The sequence below is a fragment of the Nanorana parkeri genome, unplaced genomic scaffold (genome assembly GCF_000935625.1).
Source record: "Nanorana parkeri isolate BGI_ZX_2015 unplaced genomic scaffold, ASM93562v1 scaffold761, whole genome shotgun sequence".
Taxonomy (NCBI): domain Eukaryota; kingdom Metazoa; phylum Chordata; class Amphibia; order Anura; family Dicroglossidae; genus Nanorana; species Nanorana parkeri.
This window is the reverse complement of record NW_017307029.1, coordinates 306,493-323,699: the sequence shown is the minus strand read 5'-3', so window position 1 is coordinate 323,699 and position 17,207 is coordinate 306,493. Positions and strand designations below refer to the sequence as shown.

The 17,207-nt window shown below is 39.6% G+C and overlaps 1 protein-coding gene across 1 annotated transcript in view; it reads right to left on the bottom strand.

Annotated features, from left to right (window-relative positions):
• MAGI3 (membrane associated guanylate kinase, WW and PDZ domain containing 3) overlaps positions 1-17,207 on the bottom strand; it is a 412,367-nt gene that overhangs the window by 210,129 nt on the left and 185,031 nt on the right. The window contains exon 2 of the mRNA XM_018564579.1: positions 1,435-1,551. Coding sequence (XP_018420081.1) covers positions 1,435-1,551 — 117 coding nt within the window. The remainder of the gene's footprint in view (positions 1-1,434; positions 1,552-17,207) is intronic.

Genomic DNA, 17,207 nt, shown 5'->3' with positions numbered 1-17,207 from the left:
ATCACATGCAAAAAAAAAAGACTGAAGGTAAAGCTGGATTTGAGTTTAAAATAAGGCTGCTTGGTGAAAGGTATAAGTTGTTTGGAAAGGGAATAATCTATGCATTTCACATGCCAAACCATAAGTGAACAAAAGAACCCCTTGTCCATGTCATTGCTGTAGTTCCATTTCCATATTTACAAACAAAACAAAGGAAAAATTAACTGAATAAAAAAAATATCTATTACCTTAGCTAATGGAGTTTTTTTTCATTTTTACAAACTTTTTACAAAAGGGAACAATATACAATAATAATTGAGCAATTATCTTGTCAGATTTAAGTTCAATGTAACACATGAAATGTAAGGGCCCCAAGTTCCTATACACAGCACAGTTAAAGTGGATAGATCACTTTGACAGTAAACTGACTGACACTGATAGGATACTAAGCAGACAAGAATGGAAGATTCATCTGTATGATGACTGTCTCTGCTAGCATTATGCAGGCTATGTACCATGATGACCATTGTCTGTCATGTAATCAGAATAATAGGCTTAGGAGCCAGGTACTTAGATTTTTCAGATTTGATCTGAAACTTCTACAGCTTTTCTCTTCAAATTCAGGTAAAGAAAGGTATTTATTACTTACAAAAATTTGGAGGATATTTATGGTTATTGTAAAAGTGGCCAACCATCATTATAAGGACAACAGCCAATGCACTACATCTGTCACAGGAGTACAATCTTCATATAGTTTTTACAGATTATTATCTTGGATGCTGTCACTTTAAACAAGCTACTAGCAGGCTTTCAACAAGCTTCACTTAGTGCTGAACTTACTGAAACCTACTTGTATGTAACATTTGCTGCAACAACTACTAATCGCTAATAATTTATGTGAATAGTTGGCAAATATGCTCATTATCGGTTAATTGGTGGAGGGAGAGAGGGAGGGAGAGGGGGAGGGAGAGAGGGAGGGAGAGAGGGAGGGAGAGAGAGGGAGATTTTTTTAATGCAACTAATGGATAACGTAATTGGGCAACTAACCGATTATGAAAATTATCGTTAGCTGCAGCCCTAGTTCCATTAAGATCTATGTTTACCATTCCAAAAATGGTCCTGAAATGTAGATTAAAGGCTTCAACAAAGCTTCTTGAATGCTTTTCAAATTATTCTTGTACACACTCATCTAATACAAGCTGAAGAACCTTATGTGAACAAGGCTTGAGGGTAAAAAAACTCAAGATACTTTTGTGGTAAAGCTTGTAGAAGTGTATTACATTTATTTCACTATCGGATTTTACATATACCCCAGTATATCTATGCCAGCGCCAGCTTAGGGGTATACATTTTATTTAAACATAAACTATCATTCCTTCTCCAAGTCCCGGAGTTTACCCACAAGAAATCAATTAATGAATGACAATGTTAGTGAGCAGCACAGAAAGCACTTACATGGTATTGTTCTTAAGTAGAGGTTATCTCTGATTACTTGTTGTAGCTTGTGATCTATGGATCCCTTCTGGAACTGTAGACTAAGATAATGACGGAGGTCTTTATTTATAACTTTACCTGCAACACAGGAAACAAAACAACCGTGAGACAATTTGCAGCAATTTTAAAATCAAATTACAATGTGTTATACAGCTTCTTATGCATTTAAAATGTATAGATATTTTGTTTTTTGTTTTAGTTCGAGTAGAGATGTTTATTTATTGCTGATATTTCCCCTTCCCTTTCTGTCCAGGAGCAAACAAATTTAGAGGAAATCTTTGCAATGTGAGGGGAACTCCTTTTATAGACAGGTGTTCCCATTGAAAGATATTCCATTAATTCCTGTTCCAATGATAATTGTAAAATTTTGGATCCCCCATCAGTTTCTGTTTTGGTGACAATGGTCAAAAGAATAAATAGAGCGGTGAATCTTCCCAGCAGGGACAGAAATATCAACTGGGCAGAAGTTCTTAGGCTTCCCTACTCTACCGAAAGGTAGAATAAAACAGTTTTGGCCATACATACACTTTGTCCACTTAAGCACCGGCCTGTATATACTCCTTCATTGCCAGGACATTTTTTAGTTTTTAGTGCTGGGATAGTTTACCTAAAAATTCTCAATCATTCAAACACTAAATCCAAATACATGTTATATCTTATTTAAGGCAGAACGAGTTTTCTTTTGGTGAACTTATATAACCACAGTTGTTTCATTATATAAAGTTAAAAAAGACCAACGATATTGAAAAAAAAAATGGCTTCCCTAATTTCTGTTATAAACATAGTGAACAGAAAATTCTAGGATAGGACACACAAACCCGAAGATTAAGCCCTTTTTGGAAAGCAGCAACCCCAAAAAGATCACATTTTTGGCCACAACTTTTTTGTAAATGATAGTCATTATAGAAATAATAAAGTCAATGTTGCTAGGCTTCATGCCATAGCAAACGCTTCCAATACTTTCTAAACAGACTCACAACCAATATGCGGATCAGAAGTTGTGAATTTACTGTGATTTTACTCTCCCCATGCTTGTTCCTGGTCTAGGAATTGAAAGTATTAAGGTCAGAGATTGGCCCAGTGGGAGATTCCTCCATCCACACACTTCAGCATAGATGGAGGAATCTGTTGCACTTTTTCCATCTGACCATTGAAAATCTGCAGATAATCTATAGGTGTATGGCTAGCTTTAGGAATAAAGCATGCCCAGTTGTCCTTTGCATATCCAAATCCTCAAATGTACTCTGCTTCACTGGTATAAATGTGCTTATCCTTGCAAACTCTATATGTATACAGAAGGCCATATAGCCAAACAGAGCTTCATTGAGTGAAGGGGTGAGGTACTTTGGGTATAGGAAGTGTACAGGTTAAACATTCCTAACAGCAGCCCCCACATATACATTTAAGCTATTATGTTGAATATATCATTGTCACACACATCACCCTTCTTTACAGAGGTCTTCAAGATATCAAATGCATGACATCTGGATTGAAGGCCACATCATGGACCTATTTTTTTATTCATCTGGGGCAGCATGAATATGTATCAATCACGCTAGCCCAGTGACAAGAATGCACTTCACTCACCAATACACTGCCACAAAATGTATATATACCCTTAACATTCAGACTTCACGCTATAAAATTCTCAAAAGAAGACAAATGTGTTATATTCATGTAAAGCGTAAGAAAATCAGCTGCTCTGTGTGATGAAGTCATAGCAAATAATAATTTTAAAATGTCAGACAATCTCCAGATAAGTACAAAACAGCTGGACTACAAGGTTATTCCTTTTTAAGGTAATTTAGTCATTTTCAAGCTTCTTTTTATATGTGATGTTGCCCTGCTTCCCTCTTCAGAGGTTTAATGTAGGATCTTTCTATTGTATAAAATAAAGATTCAAAACGTTTGCACTGAATACAGCGCAGCTCAAGCTTTGTATATGGACCTATTTCTGGAACACAGGACTCCCAATGGGCTCCATTTGTTAGACAATGTCAAGGAACTGAACATTTGACAAATTTCCTGATAGCTGAATCATTGCCCAGTCTTTTGATGGTGGTCACGAATCAAGGTTTGAAAGGCATGCAGAGAAACTAATTTATTCTGGAAGGTCTTGGCCCAATTAAGGAAACATGCTGAATTTGCAAAGTATGATGTATGAAATCAAAAAATATATTCCAAATGACTGTATGCAATGTTTTACACAGTAGCACAGTTTAGCCTGATCATGTAATAATAAAAAAGCATATGCCTGCAAAAGTTGATTAGTACATTCTTTAAGGTGATTGATGGCTTGTTTTAAAGTGCTTCTACTGTTTGTTTAGAATGTGTAAATACTTGTGTGCATAGATTAGGGGAAGGTCTACTTTAATGTGCTTCACTTAAAAGTATTTATAGCGGAGGCCCACAAACTTCAGCTCTTTGCTTGTCTTTTATTTTGCCCATGGGGCACTAGTTCTCACACTGATGCCTAGGTGTCCAGGCCAAACATAGCTGAATACGCATGTGTCAGTTAACCTGACAAACTAATCTGCATATAGCTAAATAATGTTTTTCATATTTTTAGGGACATAAGGCTTTTACTTGACATATTCTTTTACTAATAACCTGCCCTGTTTTTTGGAAAAACAAAAACAATTTATAGGCTGAAGGATTATTTTGTCACTGCAGCATTCCAACTTGCATGTAGTCACTATGTCATAGTTGACATACTGATCACATGATCGGAATAACTTCCCAATTTCCAGTGGTCAGTGGAGATTGGAGCAGTCAGTGACAGCTGTGATTGCAAGTTGCTAGCTGCCCAAAATCTTGGCCAAAAGCTTTCAAAGGAAAGTCATTTATTAAAGGAGAAGTATTAAGAGAGAAGCATATGCTCTTCCTAATACTTAGAGCCAGTGTGGGACACTACAGCTGTCCTATCATGGCTCCACATACCAAGAGTTGAGCTGACTATTGTCAGGATCCTTCCGGGCTATAGTGCGGCACTGCACTGTCAGCATATAGGGGGCATTAGCCTGCTATATTCTGACTTTGGGTTACTGGATTACATTAGTAATGAAAGCTAGAAGCTGATTGGTTGCCATGCACAGCTGCTCTAGATTGCGTCTCCTCCTCCTTAGTAAATTCCCCTTATTGTCTTTTTTGCGGTTGTCTGCGTTCCTTTAGCGATATGTCACCAGCAAACAACACCTGCTCAGTGATTTTAACTCCACTATAGTCAGAGTTGGGCTGCAAATATCAGAAACCGTAACAATGCAAATGCCTATGGGCTGTAGACAAATTGCTATCGGTAAACGTACATTGGATGACTGCTGTACAAAATCAAAATGTGCAATAAACATCAGGCATCACTATAATCGAGTGGATAATGTACACTTTATATTGAAAACAAATACTGTATAGAGTGATTCATTGACAGCAGTTGAATATAACATATCCAACACCCCATCCGGTATTAGTACAAAGTCTGTTCCACCCAAAAACAAAGCACATTAATGAGAATCACATGGCTAGGCGATTCAACTGAGCTAACTTGTCTGCCAAATTCTAACAGAGGTATCATTGTTAGGATTCAGTGCTGGCAAAATGCCATGTTGACAAGTAACTTAGTCAAGATTTTAGTTTTCTCTGCTGGATGACTCCAATAAGGTACCCATTATCTACAAAAAGATTTAACAAGACAGGCGTTTCTAACAAGGTACATGATCAAAGCTCCACTTGAAAAATATGTCTCTGATCTATATGGGGTCTAAAACAAAGAGTCATAAAGTAAAGTAGATACCAGAGATCCGACAAAAAAAAAAAAAAAAAAAGTAATACAAATATTACATACAGTGGTCATAACAAGGACACAATAATAGATAGGATTCCAAAACTGGAAGCAAATAATTATTTGTTATTGCAAAAAAGTTAAAGTTGATGGAAACCCTAACAATGAATATCTTTTATGTACTTTCTTTTGGTCTGTTAAATATACCATTTAAACTGTTTTCTTATATCAGTTCAATAAGTGCAAACAAACCCTTGAAGATTCTGCCAGAAATGCTAGCTGACAATTCACTGCGCTCTCTGCCCCTGCTGCACTTTATTCAGTTAGCACTGTTTGCAGCTCTCACTGTGGACTACAGAACACATCCCCGTTATTTATGGGGATGAAGAAAAGAAGATGTTTTGTAGTCTTAATACACTTCATGACCTAGGATGACAGTGTGCTTCTCCAAAGATACAGTACGCTACAGTAAACCTTAGCAGAGGAAGTATGTTACTGACAGGCTCACTAGGTGGTAATAAAGGGGAAAAAAGCCTGAAAAAATAAAAACTAATGCAGTCACCACATCAAAGGACTCAATTACTTGCATTATTCAGATTTTGTTCCGCATAGCTAAACAATAAAAGTCTACAGTTCTATTTTATTTCCTAATGTGATCCTCTTAGAAGCACCTTGAGGATACATGTGTACCATTGGTTGAGAACCTGTGTCTTAGATAAGAACTGAATAGTATACTCTTCGCTCAAGTGAAAAAAATAATCAAAGCTTTGCAATCCTTACTTTCCAGTGTTCTGGACTTTAGGGGAAAAATCTTGAATCTGCTGCTTAACAAATGGGTACAGTTGTGGTTGACAAAGACAAGGTGGTAGGATTTTGTTCCCAGTTATGTGTACAAAGGCTGTAAGGCTGTAGGGACTTACCTTAAATGAATGCCTCTTAATCCGATCATCTTCTTCTTTAGTGTAGTTTTCAGATGTCCCTCCAGCGCGGGTCTCCGATCCAGCGCTGACTCCTCTGTCCTCCTCTGATGTCCCACGGAGTCTGTGCGGGTGCACGCTGCTCCATAGACTTACCTTGTGTCTCTCCTCGTCTCCTGCCCGATACATCTGAAGTGCGCATGCGCCCGCCCCAAGATCCTTTGCGGCCGCCCGAGACTCTTCAGATGTTCGGGCGGCAGCACGCGGCGAAAGACACAGGTAAGTTTAAACTCTTTTTAAAAAGTTTTTTTTTTAATGATTTTGCATATATCTACTTTTTGCTAGCAGTAGATATATAAAAAAAACAGTGTTTAATAACCCTTTAAGACTCTTAAGATGGCTCCCATGACAATAACGGCCTTCAAAAAAGTACTTTGAACATTACGGTTTGTTACAATATAGCTATATAGAAGAAGTTATACCATTTGCTACAACAGTGCACAATATGAGACAGAACACTTCATCTCAAGAGATTCTCCAAGTTATTACAGTCCTTTCATTTGGAAATGGAACAGAACAGCATTATATGAACAACCAAATGGAACCAACTTATCAATGTAATTGGCTCCTGTGGATGGCTTTATTTATCCAGGAAGGCTAATTACTTTGATGTACCCCGGGATTTAAATTAGTTTGTAGACATCAAACAAAAATGGCAACTCTGGTATGGCCAATATTGCTTGTCGACAGTCAGCCAGGTACTTAAAGTACTCTAATGCACTAAGTATAAAAGAAAATATTTTAGCTATGCGCATCAGAAAAATTACATTTGATACACAGACTGACCAGTAAGAAAAACAAGCAATAGCACTCTATAATATACATAAGAGCAAAATGAATCTTGTATAAATTCCCCTTAACTAGCCCACCAGTAGCTCGGGAAGATAGCAACACAACAGAACAAGTTAATAAATGTAACCATAAAAACATAATTCTACTGCGGAGTAGTAGGAAGGAAGACAGCTAACAATTTTGATGTTGAAATTAGATTTTGGACATTCATTCATTTGCAAGTGATATCCCCCACTTTTCTCTCTACTCTCTCCAAACAATATTGGTCGTTTGTTAATTTAGGAACTATGGACAAAAATTCACACTGACTACAGGTTTTCCCTCTATCATCACTCTGTGGTTGAGAGCACTTTTTACACCTACAGTTGTGCTCATAAGTTTACATACCCTGCAGAATTTATGATTTCCTGGCCATTTTTCAGAGAATATGAATGATAACACGAAAACCTTTCCGTCACTCATGGGTAGTGTTTGGCTGAAGCCATTTATTATCAATTAACTGTGTTTACTCTTTTCCAATCACATAATGACAACAGAAACTACCTAAATGACCCTGCTCAAAAGTTTACATACCCTGGTGATTTTGGCCTGATAACATGCACACAGGTTGACACAAAGGGGTGTGAATGGCTATTAAAGGGAACCATCCTCACCTGTGATCTGTTTGCATGAAATCAGTGTGTGTGTATAAAAGGCCTATGAGTTTCTGGCCTCCTGACAGACCCTTGCATCCTTCATCCAGTGCTGCACTGACGTGTCTGGATTCTGAGTCATGGGGAAAGCAAAAGAATTGTCAAAGGAAATGCGGGAAAAGGTAGTTGAACTGTATAGAACAGGAAAGGGATATAAAAAGATATCCAAGTCCTACCTGCTCTCATCTAAAATGCCGAGTTTACCAGCGGGGGTCAGTGAGGCTTTAGAAACACCCATTTCAACCCTGGAGTTGAACAATGCGATCAAACAATCTAAAACAGGCAAGACCCCCGGCCCTGACGGTTTCACATAAGATCCTAACGAGATGGTACAGGACAACTCGTAGACTACAGCATATGTATCCCGCCTCGCCGGATGTTTGCTGGCGCTGCGGTGTACCAGATGCAGACATGCTCCATGTCTTCTGGTCCTGCACGAAACTGGCGCATTTTTGGTCCCAGGTATGATTTATATCTCAAAAATTCACTGATCGTCCGATTCCGGCTGATCCAGCCTTTTTTCTATTGCATCATAACCAGTATACGCTCAAGGGATATAGACGGTCAGTAATGGTCCATTTGATAAATGCAGCATGAGCCTGTATACCTCTGCTGTGGAAGCGGGAGGCTCCACCGTCGGTAAAGCTCTGGTTCTCCAAAATTAATGACCTTAGGTATATGGAGGATCTCACCAGTCACATCAAAGATACTTCCTCTAGATTCAATGCTACCTGGCAGTCTCTCACTTTGAGGTGAGAGACTCTTTAAAGCTCAACTGAAGCCAAAACGTTTTAGTACATTTTCGATCGAGCAGGAGAGAATTACAGCTTCTACGAAAATGTTTCTGCTGCATGCATCCCAGGTTAGTAAGATTCTCCTCACTTCCTGTCAGAACAGGAAGTAACAGGGAATTCCTCCAACATGAACACTGATGAAATTAAAAACACATTTTTCAGTACAGAGTGAGAAAAGGTTAGAATGGCTGAGAATGTTTGTTATTGCTATATGTGCCTTCCTGTTCCAGTGACAACTGTTTTCTCGTTCTTGTCTTGTTGTCACAGGAACAGTGGGTGAGGGAAGAGGCTCCCAATGGGGTCACAGACGTAAGAAAATCCTGACTGAAACACTGATTCTCGAATTTATCCAAAACGAAAAAAAAAAACATTACGTGAAGTTAGGCTTACTACTACAGTGGTACTTCTGTTCACGAACAATTCGGTTCGCGAAGAGGAAGTTCGTCAAAATTTTGCCTCCGTTCACGAACTCTGCCTCGGGTGACAAACACGACCGCAGCCATCTTCCCCGCTCTCACACATGGTCATGGATTCCTGTACTCGAGATTCTGGTCGCAGACAGGGCTGTGGACACTTACTGTGAAGTTTTTTTGTGTGCTTTGAAGCACAGTACTGTACAGTATCACTGTATTCAATCCAGCATGGCTCCCAAGAAAGTGCAGAGCAAGCATGGAGCATGGTGGGAAAAATAAAGCGCAGAGAGGTGACAAGAATGTGCAGAGCATTATTGAAGGTAACAAGGATGTGCAGAGCAAGAATGGTGGTAAAAAGAAAGTGCAGCGCAATAATGAAGGTAACAAGAAAGTGCAAAGCAAGAATGGTAATAAGAAGATTTCCAAGAAAATAACCATTGAATTGAAGAAGGAAATTGTAAAAAAAACATGATCGTGGTATTTGTGTGACTGATCTGACCTCGGAGTACAAGATGGCTAAGTCGACCATCTCAACTATTTTGAAGAATAAAGATGCCATCAAAGCAGCTGATGTGGCAAAAAGAGTAACCATGTTAACCAAGCAGAGGACACAAGTACTGGAAGAGGTGGAAAAACTTTTGTTAGTGTGGTTGAATGAGAAACAGCTGGCAGGTGATGGTGTTAGTGAAGCTATGATCTGTGAAAAAGCCAGGATTTGCTGCAGCAAAACCCCTCCACAAGTTCATCTAGTGATGAATTTAAAGCCAGTAGAGGGTCGTTTGAAAAATTCCACAAGAGAAGTGGCATCCACAGTGTGATAAGACATGGTGAGGCTTCCAGTTCTGACAAGGCCGCTGCAGAAGCCTACAAGAAAGACTTTGCGGAATTCATGAAGGCAGAAGGATACGTCGCTCAACAAGTGTTCAGCTGCGATGAAACAGGGCTCTTTTTGAAGAACCTGCCGAACAGACCCTTTATCACACAGGAGGAAAAGGCACTGCCGGGGCACAAGCCCATTAAGGACAGATTGATCCTTTTGCTGTGTGCGAACACAAGCGCCGATCTGAAGATTAAGCCACTACTGGTGTACCATTCCCAGACCCCTCGTGCATTCAAGGAACAGAATGTGAACAAGGCCAGACTGCCTGTCATGTGGAGGGCCAATGCGAAAGCTTGGGTCACAAGGCAATTGTTCATGGAATGGCTGCACCCACCGTTAAAAAATATCTTTCCGACAACCAACTGCCTGAGAGGAGCCTTCTTCTGATGGACAATGCCTCGGCACACCCTCCAGCCTTGGTGGATGATATGGACGCCGAGTATGACTTCATAAAGGTCAAGTTCCTCCCCCGAATACGACACCTCTTCTGCAGCCCATGGACCAGCAAGTGATCTGGAACTTCAAGAAGCTGTACACAAAGGCGCTGTTCACCAGGTGTTTTAAATGTCACTGAGACGTCTGACTCTGAAAGAGTTCTGGAGGAAACATTTCAATGTCGTCCACTGCATCAACCTCATTGACAAAGTGTGGGAAGATGTCACGCACCGAACCTTGAACTCAGCGTGGAAGAAACTGTGGCCAGAATGCGTCACTGAACGAAGACACAGAAGAGTCTGATGCACAGGTAGTGGAGGACATTGTGTTCATGGGCAAAACTATGGGTCTGGACGTCAATGGTGCAGACATAGAGGAGCTTGTTGATGACCATAAGGAGGAGCTGACAGAAGAACTTGCTGAACTCCAGAGTGAGCAGCAGAAGGCACTTGAGGAGCATTCCACCGAGGAAAATAAAGAAAGGGGGGAGGTTAGCAGTGATGTGATAACATCCATAATGAAAAAACGGAATGAGTGCCAGGATTTCTTTGAGAAGCACCACCCCAACATGACTGTGACGAACAGAGTCTTGAATCTGATGGACAATGTGGTCTCTCATTTCCGGAGGGTTCTGCAGCACAGGAAAAAACAAGTGACAGTTGATAGAGTTTTTGCCAAAATTGACCCTGTAGCTAAGAGACAAAGAAGAGAGGAAACCCCTGAAGGAGATCTCCCAGATGAACTTATGGAGGGGGACTCTCCCTCCCAACAATAACCTCCTCCTCCCCACCTTTCCGTCCTCCATGCCAGAAGTCGCCCCAAAGAAAGGTTAGTGTTCACTCTCTTCATACTGTACTGTGCTTTGTTCCTATTTATGTGGTTAAAAAAAAAATTTCAATATGGTTCAGAACGGATTAACCTCATTTACATTGAACTCTATGGGGAAAATGTGATTCTGCTCGCGACCAAAAATCGGTTTGCGACCACGTTCGTAGGAGTCAGAACGGATTAACCTGATTTACATTGAACCCTTTGGGAAAATGTGATTCGGTTCGCGACCAGAATCGTGGAACCAATTAAGTTAGTGAACCAAGGTACCACTGTACATCAGAAAAACTCTAGAAAGGCAATGACGATGTGAACTTTTAAGTGTAAGCCGGGGTGCTGCGCTTGGTTGTATGTGCTCCACCTTTTAATTGGTCTTTAAGTTGTGTGAAAATGTGAAAATAACACAAACTAAATACAGTGCCAGTGATCAAATCCTAATTGCGGCTGTATAATGAAAATACAAGTCGAAAAAAGGAAGGTAAATGTGTCCGTGAATAAAAATTATTAAATATTAAGTTAACAATGTAAATATCGCAAAATATGTGTAGCATGTGTAAATAAATAAAATATAATAGAGTAATATTGTCGTGTGAAAACAGGTTATATTGTGAAAATAAATTCTGGTTGAAAATTGTGTATTATTCCATCTGGCAATCAAAAATTAAAAAAAAAAGAAAGAAAGAAAATGGAATAAAAACTAATTATATGGCCAGTCAAAGGCTACAAGCCAAAGTGCACAAAAATCTTATAAAAACACATCTACTGATATAAAAGGTGAATAAAATATAGTGTATATAGAGGTGTATGATCGGGGATTGTGCTCCGTTTCCTCGCTGACACCCTGGGAAGAGGTTCTACACAGGTTGCATATGCTGTTTTACCAACGGAAGTTTGTAAGTGCAATCACTTTTAAACTTTTTAAATAAAGGATCTTGCATTTGCACTTAAATCCTGTTTTTTCTTCTATGGTCGGTTTCCCCCCCTCGTTTCCTGGCTGATCTCTCCGGAGGGTTCTCCATCCATACTGGAGGCTGTCCAAAAACCGCCGATGAGAGGAAGTGCAGCCTGACGGCAGGAGAGAGCAGAGAGACTATTATTGAAGAATTTTTCCCTCTGCGGACTCATCAATAGAACTATAAGTAAAAGACACTTGACTTCCAATGTTGCTCGGAGGAAAATAGTATCTTGCTGCTGACAATCCCTGATCATACACCTCTATATACACTATATTTTATTCACCTTTTATATCAGTAGATGTGTTTTTATAAGATTTTTGTGCACTTTGGCTTGTAGCCTTTGACTGGCCATATAATTAGTTTTTATTCCATTTTCTTTCTTTTTTTTACATTTTTGATTGCCAGATGGAATAATACACAATTTTCAACCAGAATTTATTTTCACAATATAACCTGTTTTCACACGACAATATTATATTTTATTTATTTACACATGCTACACATATTTTGCGATATTTACATTGTTAACTTAATATTTAATAATTTTTATTCACGAACACATTTACCTTCCTTTTTTCGACTTGTATTTTCATTATACAGCCGCAATTAGGATTTGATCACTGGCACTGTATTTAGTTTGTTATTTTCACATTTTCACACAACTTAAAGACCAATTAAAAGGTGGAGCACATACAACCAAGCGCAGCACCCCGGCTTACACTTGATCACGTTAATAGATATTGCTGCAGCTGGTTAATTTCTGTAAATATATCCTAGCGCAACTACCCTGGTTACGATGTGAACTTTTAAGCTACAACAATACCCACTTGCTTGAATGTGCCTTTACTACTGTATTTGGAACTGATTATTTGAACTTTTGAACTATTTTCCAAATTGTTTTTACAATATGACAGCCTTATATAGTAGTTACACCATACTGAACATCCATTTAAAAGAAAATCCTTATGGCAGAAATAATTTGCTAAAAGTGCACTAGGGTTCCGACTTATTCTATGTAGCCTGTGGAAGAGACACATCACTGATCTGTGGACACTTTTCAGTCCATCCAACCAAATTGAAACCAGCACCAATCCATCCAGCTACTCTACAAGACTACGAAACACTGTTTTAACATACCATACTTTGTGCCTCTTGGTATATGATCTGTGTGTTCTATTTTTTGGCTTGGAAAGTTAAGGAGAGCAAATCCCATTCTTCTTGAAGATGTGGCTCCTCTGATGAAATACATAACTTCAATTTGCAGGACTCACTGAACCCTGTTTAATGTGCTTTCTGGGAAAATGACAGGGGCACAATAGATCGCTTTGTGCTGTTCTGTCAGATGGATGAAGTGGTGATACAATGTCTTGGCTATTTGTGGGCTTGAGGGCCACAGTGGATCTGCTGATATGACAGTTTTGCTAATGACATCTGACAGGAGTGTCACAAAGCAATGATTGTGAAGGACCTCACTGTAAAATAAGATTGTTACAAACATGTTTTCTTTTAAGATCCCAGGGAAAAAGCCACAATAATTTCAGTGTGTCTAAAGGAACACACCCAGCCTTCCAATCCATTACAAAGATATGGTTAACATATTTTGCCTATGTGCTGGGTTTTATAAAAGCTCAAGTACATTAGTTTAAAATGGACTTTACTTCGTATAAAACGAATTAGACAATAAATGTGCTTTGTAAGAGTAAAAGTCATTTCATTCCTTTAATTTCAGTAGGGTCAGGAATCAGTCTGTTTTTAGGATACCTTTAACCATTTAGAATCAATATCATGATGATCCTTGTTTTCTAAAATTAGACTTTTTGGATGACAAAACTGCATTTTCAAATCTTAGTGAAGAACCACTTCTGTATACAATATAAAAGTAATAGGCTAAGGAGATCTTTCTACAGTTTGATCAATTCTAAACATGCAGCACCCACTGTTAAAGGATGTTAATATGAGCCAGGATGATAAAGCCCAAAGATTTTTTGGAATGCCTTGCGCCCCTTCTCCAATGAATTATAAAACAAAAAATGTATACTTCCATAAATCAAGTTTTCTACAAGTAGTGGTGTAAATGGGTTCTTGCAGCCCTGCATAGATGGCACTCATGATGTGAGGTCAGCGTCATTCTCTGCGGCACTGTACTGTGAGCCTAATCGATAAAACACCACTGGGGGTGTGTCCATGACACCCAGGGCTCACAGAAGTGGGTTAAATAAACCTGGGTACTATTTAAGATGAAAGAGAACCGGCAAGTAAGATGTTGAAGCTTAGCCTCTTCAAGGGGACAATGCTAGGGAGGAGGTATTGTACCAAAAACTAACTTTAAGGCAAATTAATTTAAACATGCACCAAAGCTGGAGTTGGATCTTATAATTTCATAAATGTTAATGCTAAAGTGCTGCAAGCTAGATGGGTAGCATTCGACTGAGCAAACTCTATATAAGATGTTGAGTTATCAAACCTGACACCAACCTAGGGATAAAAGGGTTGAAGCACATATCAGCTATAAAAAGCAGGTTCTACCAGATGCATATAACTTTGGTATTTGGTCATATAACCTCAAGGGACCAAGAATCAGTGTGCCGTACAGGTGCTAGGTAAATTTATGCTGCATTTATTACCGCCACCACCCACTAACTCACTGCCCAGGACATTGCCATTCATTTCAAAAACAACATGGATACAATTCGGGATCAGATCGCCACTGTGCAGTCACTTTCCCCTATTCATGTACCAGACCCACCATCACACGTGTTACTCTCCTCTTTTAAACCACAGAGGAGGTTACAAAGCTTCTGACACCCACCTCACCTCTCGCCCCCTGGACCCTGTTCCCTCACCACTACTTCGGTCACCCTCTTACTCTATCCTACACTCTCTTGCTCACATATTAAATCTCTCACCCTCTACTGGCATCTTTCCCCCCCTCTAAAGCATGCCCTAGTCACCCCAATACCCAAAAAAACCCATCAATGGACCATACCGACCTCAACAATCTCAGACCAATCTCCTTACTCCCATTCCCCTTTCAAACTCATAGAACGCCTTATCTACAGCCGCCAACTCGCTGATAATAACCTTCTCGATCCCTTACAGTCCTTCCATCTCCCACACTGACTGCCTCTAGGCGAACCCTTAAGACTCATCTCTTCAGGGAAGCCTATCTACCCACCTCAACCTAACCACTGAACTATCACATTCTCAAACAATTCATCCCCACATAGCTACCTCCTCATGTATCACTGGTCCCTCCCTTTTAGATTGTAAGCCCTCACGGGCAGGGCCCTCCTTACCATCTTGTATTGAATTGTGATTGTAATGTCTTCCTTATATTGTAAAGCGCTGAGCAAACTGTTGGCGCTATATAAATCCTGTATAAATAATAATAGACCCACATTCCTACCTTAAGCCTGACTAATTAAAACAAAGCAGAGCTAATAAGTTAGGTCTGCTGTAAGGAAAGAGCCAAAATTAATGTAGATTCTCAAAGATGGTGTATTTATCTTGCACTAGATTTGTAATAGAGTCTCAGAAGCTATTTCAAAGACATCAAGTGAAGATGCAAACCTGTGAACATGCAGAATGATGTATTAAACGGTATAGGTCTTATAATGCACCCAAGAAACGCAAGGTCAGAATCTCAGGTTGCATAGCAATAAAACATATTAGATACAAATCCTATTGTTTCCTTGAGATAAACTGGAACCAGGGGTGCCAAGCTCCTCTCCTACACTCTGCACCATTATACATACTCAAGCAATCCAATCAGGAGGTTTATTCAAATATCTATAGAATAGCTCAATGGTTAAAAGCAGAACTATGGGGTACACCCTTTTTTGCATTTTTAGTTTCCTTAGGATTCAGGAATACATTTTGTAATGTACTCTTGTAAGCTCCTACAAGCTGCTATCACTCAATGGGAGAGGAGTATCCAGACAATATTGTCGGGATGTCTTCTCAGCACAGAGCTTAGCCCCACCCACAGTATATTACACTGAATTGTAAGCTTATGGTGCATTTTTGATTAAGAAAACTAAAAATGCAAAAAAGGTATACCCCATAGTTCTCCTTTAAGAATGTGTGCATATCCATAACCTGTCAGCTCAGTTGGAAAAGTGAAAGGATTTAACTGCTAAAATGAACTGCTACTAAAGTGCTAAAAACAGTTCTACTAGGATGACATTTTTCAACACTTTACTATGTACTTTACAATGTCCAGGGGTGTGGAAATTTTGGAAAAAAACTACTTGTCCAAGGACTAAAGCGGGTGCCGAATCTACTTGTCCGTCATGACAATCTACTTGTCCTGATACAAAAAAAATAATTTTAACCAAAACCGTATTTAGCAGTGCTAAGAAGCGCTTCTCATTGGTCAGTGCCGTCAGGTGACTGCGTTGACCAACGAGTGCTTGCAATTTGTGAGCAAAATTCAGAATACATGGAACAGGTACAGATAGTACACCCATACTGGTGGACGGGAAGGACCATTTGCTGAAAGGTAAGTATAGTGGGAGGGAGATTTGTGCGGGTAATTCCATTTTCCCAAATTACTTGGGAAAGTGAATTTACCCTTTAGGGTTGGTGCAGACTTGGGGATTCCCAGGACCTGCGATCGTGTGCGGTTGCATACAGCGGTTGCATCCGCATGTATGGGGTTACATCTGCGTGGCAATCGCTGAAAAAAGGTAGATGTACCTATTTTCACGACATGCACTGCGCAGTGTTTTCAACCGTGATCGCCCATGGCGGTATTGCAGTAGGAAAACGCGCACTCTGCCTGGCACGACTGGGGTGCCATTAGAAAATAATGGCATGAACAGCACGATCGGCGGTGACCACCCAGCCATCCGCTCGGTTTCGTGCACGATGACCGTGCAGTCACGGATCGCACACCACTGCCGATCGTGCTGGTAGTGCCATTATTTTCTAAATGGCACCCCAGTCATGCCAGGCAGATTGCACGTTTTCCTGCTGCAATATCGTCCTGCCGTGCGGTTGCACACGATTGCAGTTGAAAACACTGCATGTTTATTCGCATGCAGATGGGGGCAGTGGGCTTGGTTTTAATTTTTTCTATTTTTATTTACTTTGTAAAAAAAATTTATTTGTTTTATTATTTTTACTTAATCGCCTTTTTATTTTTTACATTTTTATTTAGTTACATTTTTAATTAATATTTTTTACTTTTT